The sequence below is a fragment of the Hypanus sabinus genome, chromosome 6 (genome assembly GCF_030144855.1).
Source record: "Hypanus sabinus isolate sHypSab1 chromosome 6, sHypSab1.hap1, whole genome shotgun sequence".
NCBI classification, from domain to species: domain Eukaryota; kingdom Metazoa; phylum Chordata; class Chondrichthyes; order Myliobatiformes; family Dasyatidae; genus Hypanus; species Hypanus sabinus.
In genome coordinates, this window is record NC_082711.1 from 88,065,322 (window position 1) to 88,078,629 (window position 13,308).

The following is a 13,308-nucleotide window of genomic DNA, read 5'->3' on the forward strand; positions in this document are numbered from 1 at the left end:
ATATCAAGCCATCATACAGTGCCTCGAAGAAGTATTCAGGCCCCAACCCTTTGTTCACAACCGGTGATTTTGATCAATTTACCTGAGACACTTTATTTGTGAATCACATGTTCCTTTTTTCAATGGAGCCCAAAAAATTGGAAAAATTGTAAAGCATGAAAAACTAAAGATTCAAAAACTGAAATGTCCACAATTCAAAAGTAATCATCCCCTTTTGCCCAGTACATAGCTGAGCCACCTTGTACAGCTATTACAGCCAGTAGTCTTTTTTGGATAAGTCTCTGTTAGCTTTGCACAATGTGATCCAGCAAGACCTGCTCATTCCTCCTTGCAAAATTGCTCAAGCTGTGCCGGGTTAGATGGGGGCAGCGGTGGAGAGCAATCTTGAGATCTTGCCAGAGATGTACGATCAACTTAAGGTCAGGACTCTGACTGGGCCACAAAGGACATCAAAATTCTTCATTTAAAGCCACTCCATGGCTGCTCTGGCAGAGTGCTTTGTGTTGTTGTCCTGCTGAAAGACGAACTTCCTCCCCAGTTTAATCTTTCTGGCAGAGTCGAGCAGGTTTTTTACCCAGGATCTCTCTGTATTTAGTAGCATTCATCTTCTCATACATCCTGACTAGATTTCCGGTCCTTGTGGCTGAAAAGCATCCACATAGCATGATGCTACCTCTACCATACTTTACAGCAGGGATGATGTTATCTGGCTGATGCGCAGTATTAGATTTACACCACATGCCCCACTAAAAACAAAAGCATATCCTTGCCTGTAAAGACTTTGCAATGCATTTCTTAGAAGACACTGTAAAGATGTGGAAGAAGATCTTGCAGTTCAAATTCTGTTCCAATCATCTGGCGGGGACTTTTGCACATCTAGCTTGACAGCTGAATCTTTGAACATGGACCAGTCTACTGACTCAAACAGTTGTGTAGAACCTCATCTGTTTCCTCAGACAAGCATTGTATAACTTTTTTGTAGTGGAGCCTCCCATTTTAGCTTCTGTTTGTATGCATGGAGAAAGAACACAGTCTGATAGTCTGATTTATTGAAGTGCAAATGGGGTGGATATGTAGGCATCTTTGATGCAATGGTCAAGGGTGTTTAGGTCTCTGGGTGGACAGGGGATGTGCTGAAAGTATTTTGTTAGTACACTTTTGAAGTTGTCTCATTGAAGTCGCCAGCAATGATGAAGAGGTCCTCAGGGTTTCCTGTTTCAAGACTGTGGACCACAGAGTATAGGTCAGTGAGGCTTCATGTCCACCTGAGTTTGGATATAGACCACTCTCAGGACAGTTGAGGTGAGCTCCTGTGGCAAGTAGTACAGTTGACACTTCGGGCAGGAGTAACATGCAACAGTCTGAAATATCTAACAATCCAATAACAGTAGGCTGATCTTGCCAGAATATCTAAGTTTTACTGTATTGGGTCTCATGCTGGGACTTAAATTGGATGAAGAAATCATATATACCATTATACAAAATGTTACAGTACAAAGGGATCTAGGGGTCTTAGCATATTAGGAACGTACTTTTGCTCCTATTGCTTTTTCCATATATATGGTGCTGGCAGCCTTTTGTTCACGACATTTGGAGTGGATGGAATGATCCAACGACTGGCTTCTCGGATTGTAGGGATCCTAAGAGGAAACAGAAGTGGAGCATCCAAACTGCACATCAGAGGTGAATCAATCACACGGATGTGAATGCTTAAGAGTTGTCCTTAGTATTCACGTGTTGGGTCCCACCATCATTGACATTGGAGATCATCTGTGATCTCCTCCTCCTCCCCCTCTTTGCTGCCTCACTGTCGACCACACTGCAGAGCTTCAGTCTAATCCACTGAGAGCACAAACCAACCCTCACAGAGGGATCAGAAATGGACAGAGTGAGCAACTTCAAGTTCCTGCGTGTCGGTATCTCCGAGGATCTAACATACCAATGCAACTGCACAGCAGGCAAGGTAGCAGCTGTATTTCATTAGGAGTTTGAAGAGATTTGGTAATGTCACCTAAAACACTCAAAAACTTCTACAGGTGTGCCACAGAGAGCATCCTGATTGGCCGCATCACTATCGGGTACGAGGAGAAGGACTACTGCACAGGATCAAAAGAAGTTACAGAGAGTTGTAAAATTAGTCAGCTCCATCATGGCTACTAGCCTCTGTAGTACCCAAGACATCTTTAAGGAGTGGTGTCTCAGAAAGTCAGCATCCATCATCAAGGACTCGCACTGCCCAGGATATGCCCGCTTCTCTTTGTTGCCATCAGGAAGGAGGTACAGAAGCCTGAAGGCACAGTCAACAGTTCAGGAACAGCTTCTTACCCTCTGCCATCTGATTTCTAAATGGACATTGAACCCATGAACACTAACTCACTACTTCTGTCATTTCTATTTTTACACTATTTTTAATCTAATTATTTAATATACATATATACAAATATTTATTGTAACTCATTTATTTCTAATTTATCATGTATTGCATTGTTTTGCTGCCACACAGTTAACAAATTTCATAACACATGCCGGTGATATTAAACCTGATTCTGATTGTTTAGTTTTGTTTATTGCATATTTAGCTTGCACGAAATCCCTGGCTTCTTACAGTACTTACTGTGCCACCTCAACCATAACCTTCCACATTTGTTAATGAACATTTCACAGTAAAAGCAGGAAAACCTTATGTAACTACTAATGCACTAGAAAGGGGATGTGGACAGTAACTCCACAAGTTTTGGAACAAAAATTGTTCTACATATCCAACATAAAGGTTAGCATCCCCCGGATCTATACAGATTCCCATATTACTTGTTTGAAGGTGTAATCAAAAGAAAAACTGGTTCAACACAAGACCAAGTTCACATGAGTGAATGAGTGCAGATGGGATCAATTGTTTTCTTTTCCATGGAATAAAACCATGGAAAGTGGAGTTGAAGCAACACTTGACATCCAGGGTGGAAATGAAATAGTTACAATCAAGAAATTGGAAATACCCTGAACAGCAAAAGGCATTGGGGGGGGGGGGGGAGTCACAGTTGTAGATGGAAAAAGAATGGAAGAAAGAAAAATAAATAAAGCTAAGAGAAAAAAAATACTTCCATGGGGGTGGGGGAGAATAGAAAATAGGGATCACTCAGCATCTGGACCTGTCAATATTTCCGGTGTATGACCTTTCATTAGAAGGAAAGAGAGGAACAGGTTTGTTTTCAGTTGTACAGAAAGAAGGGCTGTAATAGGATGAGTCAAGATGGCTTATTGATGACATCTACCACCAGCACATTCAGCTTCTTGATCTCTGTAATATGTTACTAATGGTATGATGGCTCCAGAGACTTGGCCTCCGTTGCCTTCTGGGGCAGAGCATTCCACATATCCACCACTTTCTGGGTGAAAAAGTTTCTCTGCATCTCTGTTCTAAATGGCCTACCCCTTATTCTTAAACTGTGGCCTCTAGTTCTGGTCTCACCCATCAGCGGGAACATGCTTCCTGCCTCCAGCATGTCCAATCCCTTAATAATCTTATGTTTCAATCAGATCCCGTCTCATCCTTCTAAATTCCAGTGAATTAATCCAGGTTTGTGGATGAACTGCCTGAAGTATCTCAGAAGTCAAATCCTTGGACCTCAAGCAACAGTAAATCAAGGCAGCTGGACTTAGCTGTGCTGTCTAGCTCATCGGAGATGCTTCTTCGGTTCTAATCCATAGTGGGTAGTTTTCCAGCTTTTAAACTCTAGTTGTGTAAAGGTATAGCAATCACGTGAGGATTGTTAAGAGCCATAGAGGTAATAAGAGGGTCATTAGCCTTATCTTTGCATGAATGCAGGTGTGAACTGTTGTGGAGATGCCGGGGTACAGATGTTTGGACTGCATTGTAAGAAGCTGATAGGTGGTGTCGTACCCCACTCTACCCATCATAGCTCAGAACTGAGGAAGACTCTTAGATGAGTGCTTGAATCATTACCATATCTATTTATTCAAAATAATCTAGATTCAAAAACAGTGCAAATATTAAATTCCTGGACATGATCATATCAGAGGACCTATCCTGTGATCAACATGCAAATGCCATTTCGAAGAAAGCACGGCAGTGCCTCTCCTTTCTTAGAGTTTGCACAGACTCAGTATGTTAACTGAAGCTCTGACAAACTTTAGAGAGTACCACTGCCCTCTGCCGTCTAGCAGAGCCAACTGGTTCCTCTCCGCACTGCCCTCCTCCATCTAGCAGAACCGGCCTGCTCTCTCAACCATTTCTCCTTAATCACCTCCCACTTTCTCCAGACTCAAGGAGTAGCCATGGGCACTGGAATGGGCCCCAGCTACATCTGACTTTTTGTTGGCTATGTAGAACAGTCCATATTCCAAGCCTTCACTGGTAATGCTCCCCAACTCTTCCTCCACTACTTTGATGACTGCATTGGTGCTGCTTCATTCATCCACGCTGAACTCACCAATTTTATCAACTTAGCCTCCAACTTCCACCCTGCCCTTCAATTCACTTGGTCCATTTCTGACACCTTCATCCTATTACTTGATACCTCCATCTCTGGAGAAAACTTGTTTACTGATGTCTTTTATAATCCTACCAATTCCCAGGGTTATCTTGACTAAACCTCTTCCCACCCTATAACAGGGTTCTACCACCAGGTACATCTTTACATTCCCTCCAGCACCCCACTTTCCACAGATTCCTGATTCCCTTGTCCATTCGTCCCTCCCCACTAATCTGCCTCTTGGCACGTAATAACCCTGCATCTGCTACACTTGCCCATTTACCTCCTCCCTAATTTCCATTCAGGGCCCCAGACAGTGCATCCAGGTGAGGCAGCATTTCATCTGTGAATCTGTCAGGGTAGTCTACCATATCTGGTGCTCCTGATGCAGCTTCCCCTACACTGGTGAGACCGGGTGTAAACTGGGGGGCTGCTTTGTCAAGCGCCTCCTCTCCATCCACCAAAATCAGAACTTCTCGGCGGCCAGCCATTTTAATTCCTATCCTCATTCCCATTCTGACACGTCGATCCATGGCCTCCTCTTGTGTGAGGATGAGGTCACTCTCAGGGTGGATCAGCAACACCTTGTACTCTGTCTAGATATCTTCCAACCTGATGGCATTAATACCAATTTCTCCTTCTGGTTATTTTTTTCCTAGTGATCCTCCCTCTTCCTTTTCTCTGTGGTCCACTCTCTCCTCCTGTCAGATTCCTTCTTCTCAAGTCCTTTACCTTTCCTCCCCACCTGGCTTCACCTTCACCTTCTGGCTACCCTCCTTTGCCTCCCCCCATCTTTTCATTTTGGCGTCTTCCTGTCCCGTCCCGAAGGGTCTCAGCCCATAACGTTGTCTGTTTATTGATCTCTATAGCTGCTGCCTGACCTTCTGATTCTGCGAGCATTCTGTGTGGCTTTTCTATAGACAGCATACTGACTAGTTGCATCAAAGCCTGGTATGGAAACACCAGTGCTCAAGAATGGAAAAGCCTACAAGAAGTGCTGGATACTGCCCAGTCCATCACAGGAAAAGCCCTCCCCACTGAGCACATCTACAAAGAGCACTGCCACAAGCTTGAGGAGCACTTATTATTCTTCAACCAGCCTGGACATCTTCACTCACTGCAACACCGAACTGACGTTCAGGGAATCCACAACTTATATTCTCAGTATTATTTATTTATTTGTTTCTTTGTGTATTTGCACAATTTGTCGGTCTTTTTAGTGTGTAGTACTTCATGGATTCTATTGTATTTCTTTGTTCTATTCTGAATGACTGCAATAAAATTAATCTCAGGGTAGTATCTGGTAGCATATATATACATTGATAATAAGATTCACTTTGAACTTCAGAAGTTGACAAGCCTGCAGATCAATGTAAAAATGAAGGAGGCATTGGCAATAGCTCATTCACCTTAGAATGAGCTGGAGAAGATATGCAAGTGGGTGGAACAATGTGCCTAAAGATTCAAGTCAAGGTAGTGCTTTTTCATCCTCTTGCCATTGTGGGCCATACTTATGACTCTCGGTATGTGACTTGGATCATGCACATACAATTTACTCCACATGAATACATTATAATAATTATTTTGTAATTATAGTCTGACCATAATGCAATACATATCCCTATTCTGTAATATCACATCGCTGCAGTCAACGAACTCCAAATCCCATGCTAAACCAATAAAGTAGAAGTACCTTAACTGTTATTTTAACAAGTCTGTTTGCCTGGGCCACATGCAGCCCACAGGGTTGGAAGGAATTAGATATGAGTCAATGTACCCCGTAGGCTCCCCAAGACTCTTAGATGAGGCATGCAACACTCAAATATTGTTCAATTAAAACTTTAAGTTTTTACTCATCACAGGATGAAAGATAAAAAAGTCATATCAGCTTGTCCATCACTTCAAAGCAGACTTGTTTATGTTCATATGACATACTTGTTTAAAAGCTCATGTTGGATGGTCTTTAAATGAATCAGATTAAGTTGTTGTTCTTCAAACTTAAATATTTCTACAGTGGTGGTATGCAGTGGGTGATTCACAACAAATAGAAGAACAGCACCACCTAGAAATAAATGACATAACATTAACAACACAGGAAACATTCCTAATCAGAGGCAACTAAAACTAGAAGACATAGATAAGGAGCAAGTGTCACATTCAATGTAAAAGTACTTCCCAATTCTCTTGCAATAAAGACCAACGTGCCCTTTACTTTCCTAATTACATGCTGCAACTGCCTAATAAATTATGCAATTTGTGCACAAGAATAGCTGGATTCCTTTGCATTTCACTTACCTACAATCTTTCTCATTCAGATAATAATCTACCATTACGTTTCTCTTACTGAAGTGCATCAACTCAGTTTCCTACATAACACTCCACTACTTAATGTCCAATCAACCAGAATCCATTCATCGTAATGTTCCAGCATCAAAGAACACGGGATTTTTTTTAAAGTGTCAAAATAGACACTACATTTACTTGGAAAAGACAACCAAAGACTTTCTGTTCTCCATTTATTGATTCATGAAACTTCTCAGATCTTGAACACTCCCTCCACTCTCCAAAAGTGAAGATCAATTGTTGACACCTTTACCTTTCTGTATGAATGTGCTCAATCCATGTGGATTAAAGGATTTTACTTCAAACCCATGACTAATTCTCAATTCAACAGCTCTCAGTGTTGGGTTGTTTAAATCCACCAGGAAAATCCGCCCAGGCTGACCAGGTGCTATGTTGGGTATCAATGGATATTTCAAGCCCTTAAAATATACAAATGAACAAGAAATAAACAGGTTTTATCTTATCATAATAGTAATTAAACATGTCCAATGTGAAGCAATAGAGTTTAATCTGCAGCATATAGCACAAAAGCTGCACATTCTTAAGGTTTTAAAATACAATTAATCATCACATTTTACTGCACAGTAGATATAAATATATACCTTATCGATCCATAGGCCAATTAGAGTGTCACAGCAGCATTACAATTGCACAGATATACAAATATTAGAAGAGAAGTGTTACGAACCCTGTAACTGGGTCACTTACCAGCAAAGATAGAGAGGTCTGTTGAAGTCTGATGGTACTATTTTTAACAGTATTTATTGATAAAAATACACAAAATAATATCAATGCAAATATACAGATAATATACGTCATCAATACTAAATCTAAAAGCGTGGGTATAATAATAATCAATAAGAAATAGCTCTATCGTTGTCTAGGGGATAATGTATTGTCCAATGGAAATATAAAAGTCACTGTTAGTTCGTTCAAGCTGCAGCGTTTTGGTTTGAGAGAAAGACGGGTTAAAACTTGCCCAGTCCTTTTATGATGTCAATCCTTCGAGAGTCGTTGGGAGTTGGTTTCCCCGTTGTTAGCTAAAAGCCGTTCTTCTGTGGTAAAGGGCACCTGTTCCAGGGCAAATGGAACCGAACGCACGTGGCCTCCCCACCGGCTTCCGCTATTACGGGATCACTAGCGTTTCTACTGGTGCGTCTGAGGGGCTGTTCCCACAGACCCTCTTTTATCCTGACTCACAGGGTCTCAGATGTCAATCAGGTTGGGATGATGCAATCCCTCCCTCAACCAGCCTACTTTGCCTGAGGGCTTCCAAGTAGCACAGTATTGTAATACACAAGTCCGTCTCCAAGAGACAATGGCCGTTTCCCGTAGCTTTTATATCGCCGGGGGGGGGGGGGGGAGGGCGTCAAGACATTCCGCATGTCTCCTGACCCAAATCAATAGCGACCCTGCAATTCTCACAAACAAGGGGGCTACCCCGCACCCTTCGGCCCCTCAGAGCTGTGGTACATTCCTAACACTCCCTTTCTTCAAAGCGTTTTCACCAGCGGTGAAAACGAAATAGTACAGAGTCTTACAGGATTTTAGAATCTAACACAATACAAAAGTTTTTTTTTCACTACAGAGTAATACATTCAATTCAGCATCTAAACAGTTAACGATTACGTTGTCACTTCCCTTAATATCTTAACATCTTGTACCTTACTAAAGTCTTGTAGCGTCAGACTCCAATTTAATAACCACCTATTTTTTTCTTCAGCAAACAAAGCTAAAGAGTTGTGATCTTAGCTTACGTGTATACTACAAAAGTTCATGCAAATACTAATCTTTCGGTTGCTTTCAACCTTAACAGGCAGGCTTCCATGGAGCTGTCTTTATTATTCACATGCTTTGTTGAAATCCCGTAAAACCGGCTTTTGCTATTTAAAATGGCGTCCCCCATTAACCGTCGCCTCTTTTCCGGTTAGTTCCCACGTGGGGAGCTTGGGTACCCTGGCGAAATAGGCTTTCGCCTGCTTCTTTCATAGGAGTTATTTTATCAACACTGTGTCCCATACTTAGACCATCTTCGAAATTTTCACCCAATTCTTTAATTTTACACCAGTTGCTAGCCCTCTCTTCAGGACCCTTCAGGCTATTAGTTTTCAGTTCGAACTCTTTGCTCAAACAGCATTTCAAATTCTGCCTTTTCACACCACGCTCTGGAATAACAATAGCATGGGGGGCCCTGTCATCTTCTGACTCAATCTGTAAGCGATCCGCAGGCTTTAAATTTTCTTCATTCGATTTGGGAACTACATATTTCCCGTTTCCTTCAATAATAATATTCATCTCCCCACATTTGATATCCGCATTAACTTTTAACCCACCATCGAGCACAAACACCTGGGAACTCTCACTTCCCACTATTACCAAGGTTAACCCTTTCTTCACTGAATCAAGTCTGTCTGACCCACAAGGACGGCCTTCCTTTTCAACTGAATCAAATACCTCAGACTTTTTCTGAGCTCCATTACTAGGTTCAGTACCACGTGCATCCACATCTTGGACACACTCAAATGGGACATTTGCCTCTTTCAGGCTTTCAATACCCGTACCCAGTCCAAATTCTAAATTCCCCCGATCCTCCCAGGTACTCTCTGGGCAATTCCCTTCCGGAGTAAACTCAACCCCGCAGGCTGAAACAACCTCATCTGCCAACTCAGCAGACTTCTTCAAGTTAAGGGCACCCTTTTCATCTAGGACTGCCCTCATTTCATTATCTGGAACACCTTTAGAATTTTCAACTTCTTCAAACAGTTCTGCCAACCCAGACAGATCATCCATGTCCAACCCTGGACCTTTCAACAGCCTTATCTGTTTCTCATCTTTATCTTCTGCCTCTAGAACTTTTCGCCTCGCTAAGGGCAGGTCTACCTCCTCTCCTTTACTCTCTTTCACTTTACTACTCTTCATTTTACCACCCTCTAAACCCTCGTGGTACAGGGTCGGTAAAAACGTCTCGGCCAAATCAAAACCGGCCGGATTTAAACTGCTCCCTTTCTCAGCTGCCTCTCTCAACATGCTGCGAGTGACCGCGCATGCGGGATAGATCTTGGAATCTAGGGGTGGGGCCGCAACACTCACCGGCCGGCTTGTCAGCATCATGGCTGACCAAACCTTCCCTCCGGCTAAATCATTACCAAGAAGGACGTCCGCGTCAGTTCTCAGGAATTCTGATCGCACCCCTATTTCAACTGGTCCAGACACCAGCTCACAATCCATAATGACCTCATGTAAGGGCACCATTTCCGTCCCTTTGCTTATTCCTTTCACAGCTACCATTCCCGTCTTGCGACCAAAATCTAGTACCTCACTGCTGATCAACGATAGCTCAGCCCCCATGTCTCTCCAGATCCGTACTGGAACTGGTGTATCTCCCTCCCTCACATACACGGTTCCGTTTGACAGACAAGTCTCAGACCCTTCTTGTACTCTATCTACCCGGGGCTCTCTTGTCGATTTACTGATTACCACGGCACATCTGATAGGGACTGCTGCTTTCCCTTTTCCTGTCTCTTTCCTCGGAGCAAAGCACCTAGATGCAATATGCCACCCCTTTCCACAATTAAAGCAGGTCAAGCCAGGAAATCTCTGGCTGTCTGGCCTTTCCCCCTCAACCTTACCACTAGCTCCCGGCGGGACCTCTGCCTCAGCCAGCGGACTTTCTCTATCATTCCCACGGTCCCTCTGGGAACTTTTATTCGAGGAAAACTTTGTCTTGTGGGTTAGGGCATATTCATCTGCGAACCTAGCAAATTCTGAGATGGACTTATTCGGCTTCTCATTCAAATACATCCGGATATCCTCCGAAACACAACCTTTAAATTCCTCAATCAGAATTAACTCCCTGAGACACCAATAATCCTCTTCCACTGTCTCTGCTGTGCACCACCAATCCAAGAGCACACCCTTCTCATAGGCAAACTTGGTATACGTCTGATTCCACCCTTTCTTTAAAGTTCTGAACTTTTGTCTATACGTTTCAGGTACCAATGCATAACTCCGGAGAATGGCCGCTTTTACTTTGTCATAACTCTCTCCTCTTCCTCCTCCATGGACAACGCCGTATATGCCCGCTGTGCCTTCCCCTTTAACACACTTTGTAACAACGCCACCCACTGATCTCTGGGCCACTTCTGATTCACTGCCACCTTTTCAAAAAGCAAGAAATAACTATCAACATCTGTCTCCTCGAACGGAGGTACTAACCTCAACTCTCGACTAACATTAAACCGCTCCTCTCCGTCTGACCCTTGATCTCTTCGCCCTTGCCTTAACTTCTCCATCTCCAAGTCATGTTTCTGTTGTTTCCCTGCCTCTCCATACTCTCCCTCCTTCTCGGCTCTCTCTTTCTCTTTCTCAGCTGCTTCCAGCTGTTTTAACTGAATTTCATGCTCTCTTTGTTTCTCAGCTCTTTCCTGCTCCCGTTTCACCTCTAACTCCTTTAGCTGGAGCGCAAGCTCCCTCTCTCTCTCGGCTCTTTCATTCTCCTTCTCAGCTGCTTCCAGCTGCTTTACCTTAATTGCATGTTCCAACCTTAATTTCTCCAACTCTTACTGAGCCGTCCCCCTAGCTGGTACCTCTTCAGGAATATTTTCCAATACCTCAGCTGCAAACACATTCTTCCCAATATAATACTGAGTTATGGCCCTTCGCACCTCCCGCTTTTTCATTGACAACCTCACCTCTGCGAGGTTTAACCCCTTCGCCAAATTTACCAAGTCTGATTTGGTAGCCACCTCTAGCGCCTCCAGAGTCGGGTTTTCTATAAATTCACCCACATCCATCTTTGCTGGTTTCCTGTCTGGCTACCTGTGTAACCAGATCCAAGTTTGGACCTACAAGCCCGATTCACTGGCCCTCCAATTTGGTGTCAAATCTCGAGACGAGAACCCGAAGTTGTTATGAACCCCGTAACTGGGTCACTTACTAGCAAAGATAGAGAGGTCTGTTGAAGTCTGATGGTACTATTTTTAACAGTATTTATTGATAAAAATACACAAAATAATATCAATGCAAACCTACAGATAACATACGTCATCAATACCAAATCTAAAAGCACGGGTATAATAATAATCAATAAGAAATAGCTCTATCGTTGTCTAGGGGATAATGTATTGTCCAATGGAAATATAAAAGTCACTGTTAGTTCGTTCAAGCTGCAGCGTTTTGGTTTGAGAGAAAGACGGGTTAAAACTTGCCCAGTCCTTTTATGATGTCAATCCTTCAAGAGTTGTTGGGAGTTGGTTTCCCCGTTGTTAGCTAAAAGCCGTTCTTCTGTGGTAAAGGGCACCGGTTCCGGGGCAAATGGAACCGAACGCACGTGGCCTCCCCACCGGCTTCCACTATTACGGGATCGCTAGCGTTTCTTCTGGTGCATCTGAGGGGCTGTTCCCACAGACCTTCTTTTATCCTGACTCACAGAGTCGCAGATGTTAATCAGGTTGGGGTTGATGCAATCCCTCCCTCAACCAGCCTACTTTGCCTGAGGGCTTCCACGTAGCACAGTATTGTAATACACAAGTCCGTCTCCAAGAGACAATGGCCGTTTCCCGTAGCTTTTATATCGCCGGGGGGGGGGGGGGCAAGACATTCCGCACGTCTCTCTCTCTCATTTCCTGGGTCTCCTGACCCAAATCAATAGCGATCCTGCAATTCTCACAAAGGAGGGGGCTACCCCACACCCTTCAGCCCCTCAGAGCTGTGGTACATTCATAACAGAAGTAAGAAAGAATAAAAACTAAGTTACCTCAAACAGTCTAACAGGAGGCTGTCATCACTTCTCTGCCTATAGGTTGGTTCATTATAGAGCCTAATGGCCGAAATTAAGAATGACCTCATATAGCACTCTTCGGAGCAGCGCAGTTACTATGAAAAATGCTCCTCTGTTCAGCCAAGGTGGCATGCAGAGGGTGAGAAACATTGTAGAAAATTGCCAGGATTTTCCATAGGGACTTTTGTTCTACCACAATCTCCAGTGTGATTCCTGTAACTGAACCAGCCTTTCCAATCAGTTTATTGAGCCTGTTTGCATCACCCACATTGATGCTATTGCCCCAGCACACCAACACATAGAAGATTATATTGGCAACAGCAGACTGGTAGAACATGTGAAGGAGAGGCCTGCATACTCCAAAGGACCTCAGTCTCCTCAGAGGCTGCTCTGGCCCTTCTTGAACACAGCCCGTGTTGGTTCTCCGCTCAAGTCTGTCATCCAGTGTAACCCCAGCTACTTGTAGGTCTTCACCATGTGCACATCCTCCTCACTATCAATGGTAAAAGGGAGCAGTACAGGCTTAGTCTTCCTAAAAGTCCATCACCATCTCCTTTGTCTTACCGATGTTGAACTGTGAATGGTTCAGCTTGCACCATTTGACGAAGTCCTCCACCAGGGTCCTGTATTCATCCTCCCGTCCTCCCTTTATACACCCAACCATTGCTGAGTCATCAGACAATTTCTGCAGATGAC

General features: G+C 43.5%; 1 protein-coding gene across 2 annotated transcripts in view; it reads right to left on the reverse strand.

The window, feature by feature from the left end:
• LOC132395675 (serum paraoxonase/lactonase 3-like) overlaps positions 1-13,308 on the reverse strand; it is a 45,268-nt gene that overhangs the window by 14,408 nt on the left and 17,552 nt on the right. For both annotated transcript variants that reach the window (XM_059972578.1, XM_059972579.1), the window contains 2 exons: positions 7,087-7,252; positions 6,426-6,552 (listed from right to left, as the gene is read on the reverse strand). In XM_059972578.1, the coding sequence (XP_059828561.1) occupies positions 6,426-6,552; positions 7,087-7,252 (293 nt within the window). The remainder of the gene's footprint in view (positions 1-6,425; positions 6,553-7,086; positions 7,253-13,308) is intronic.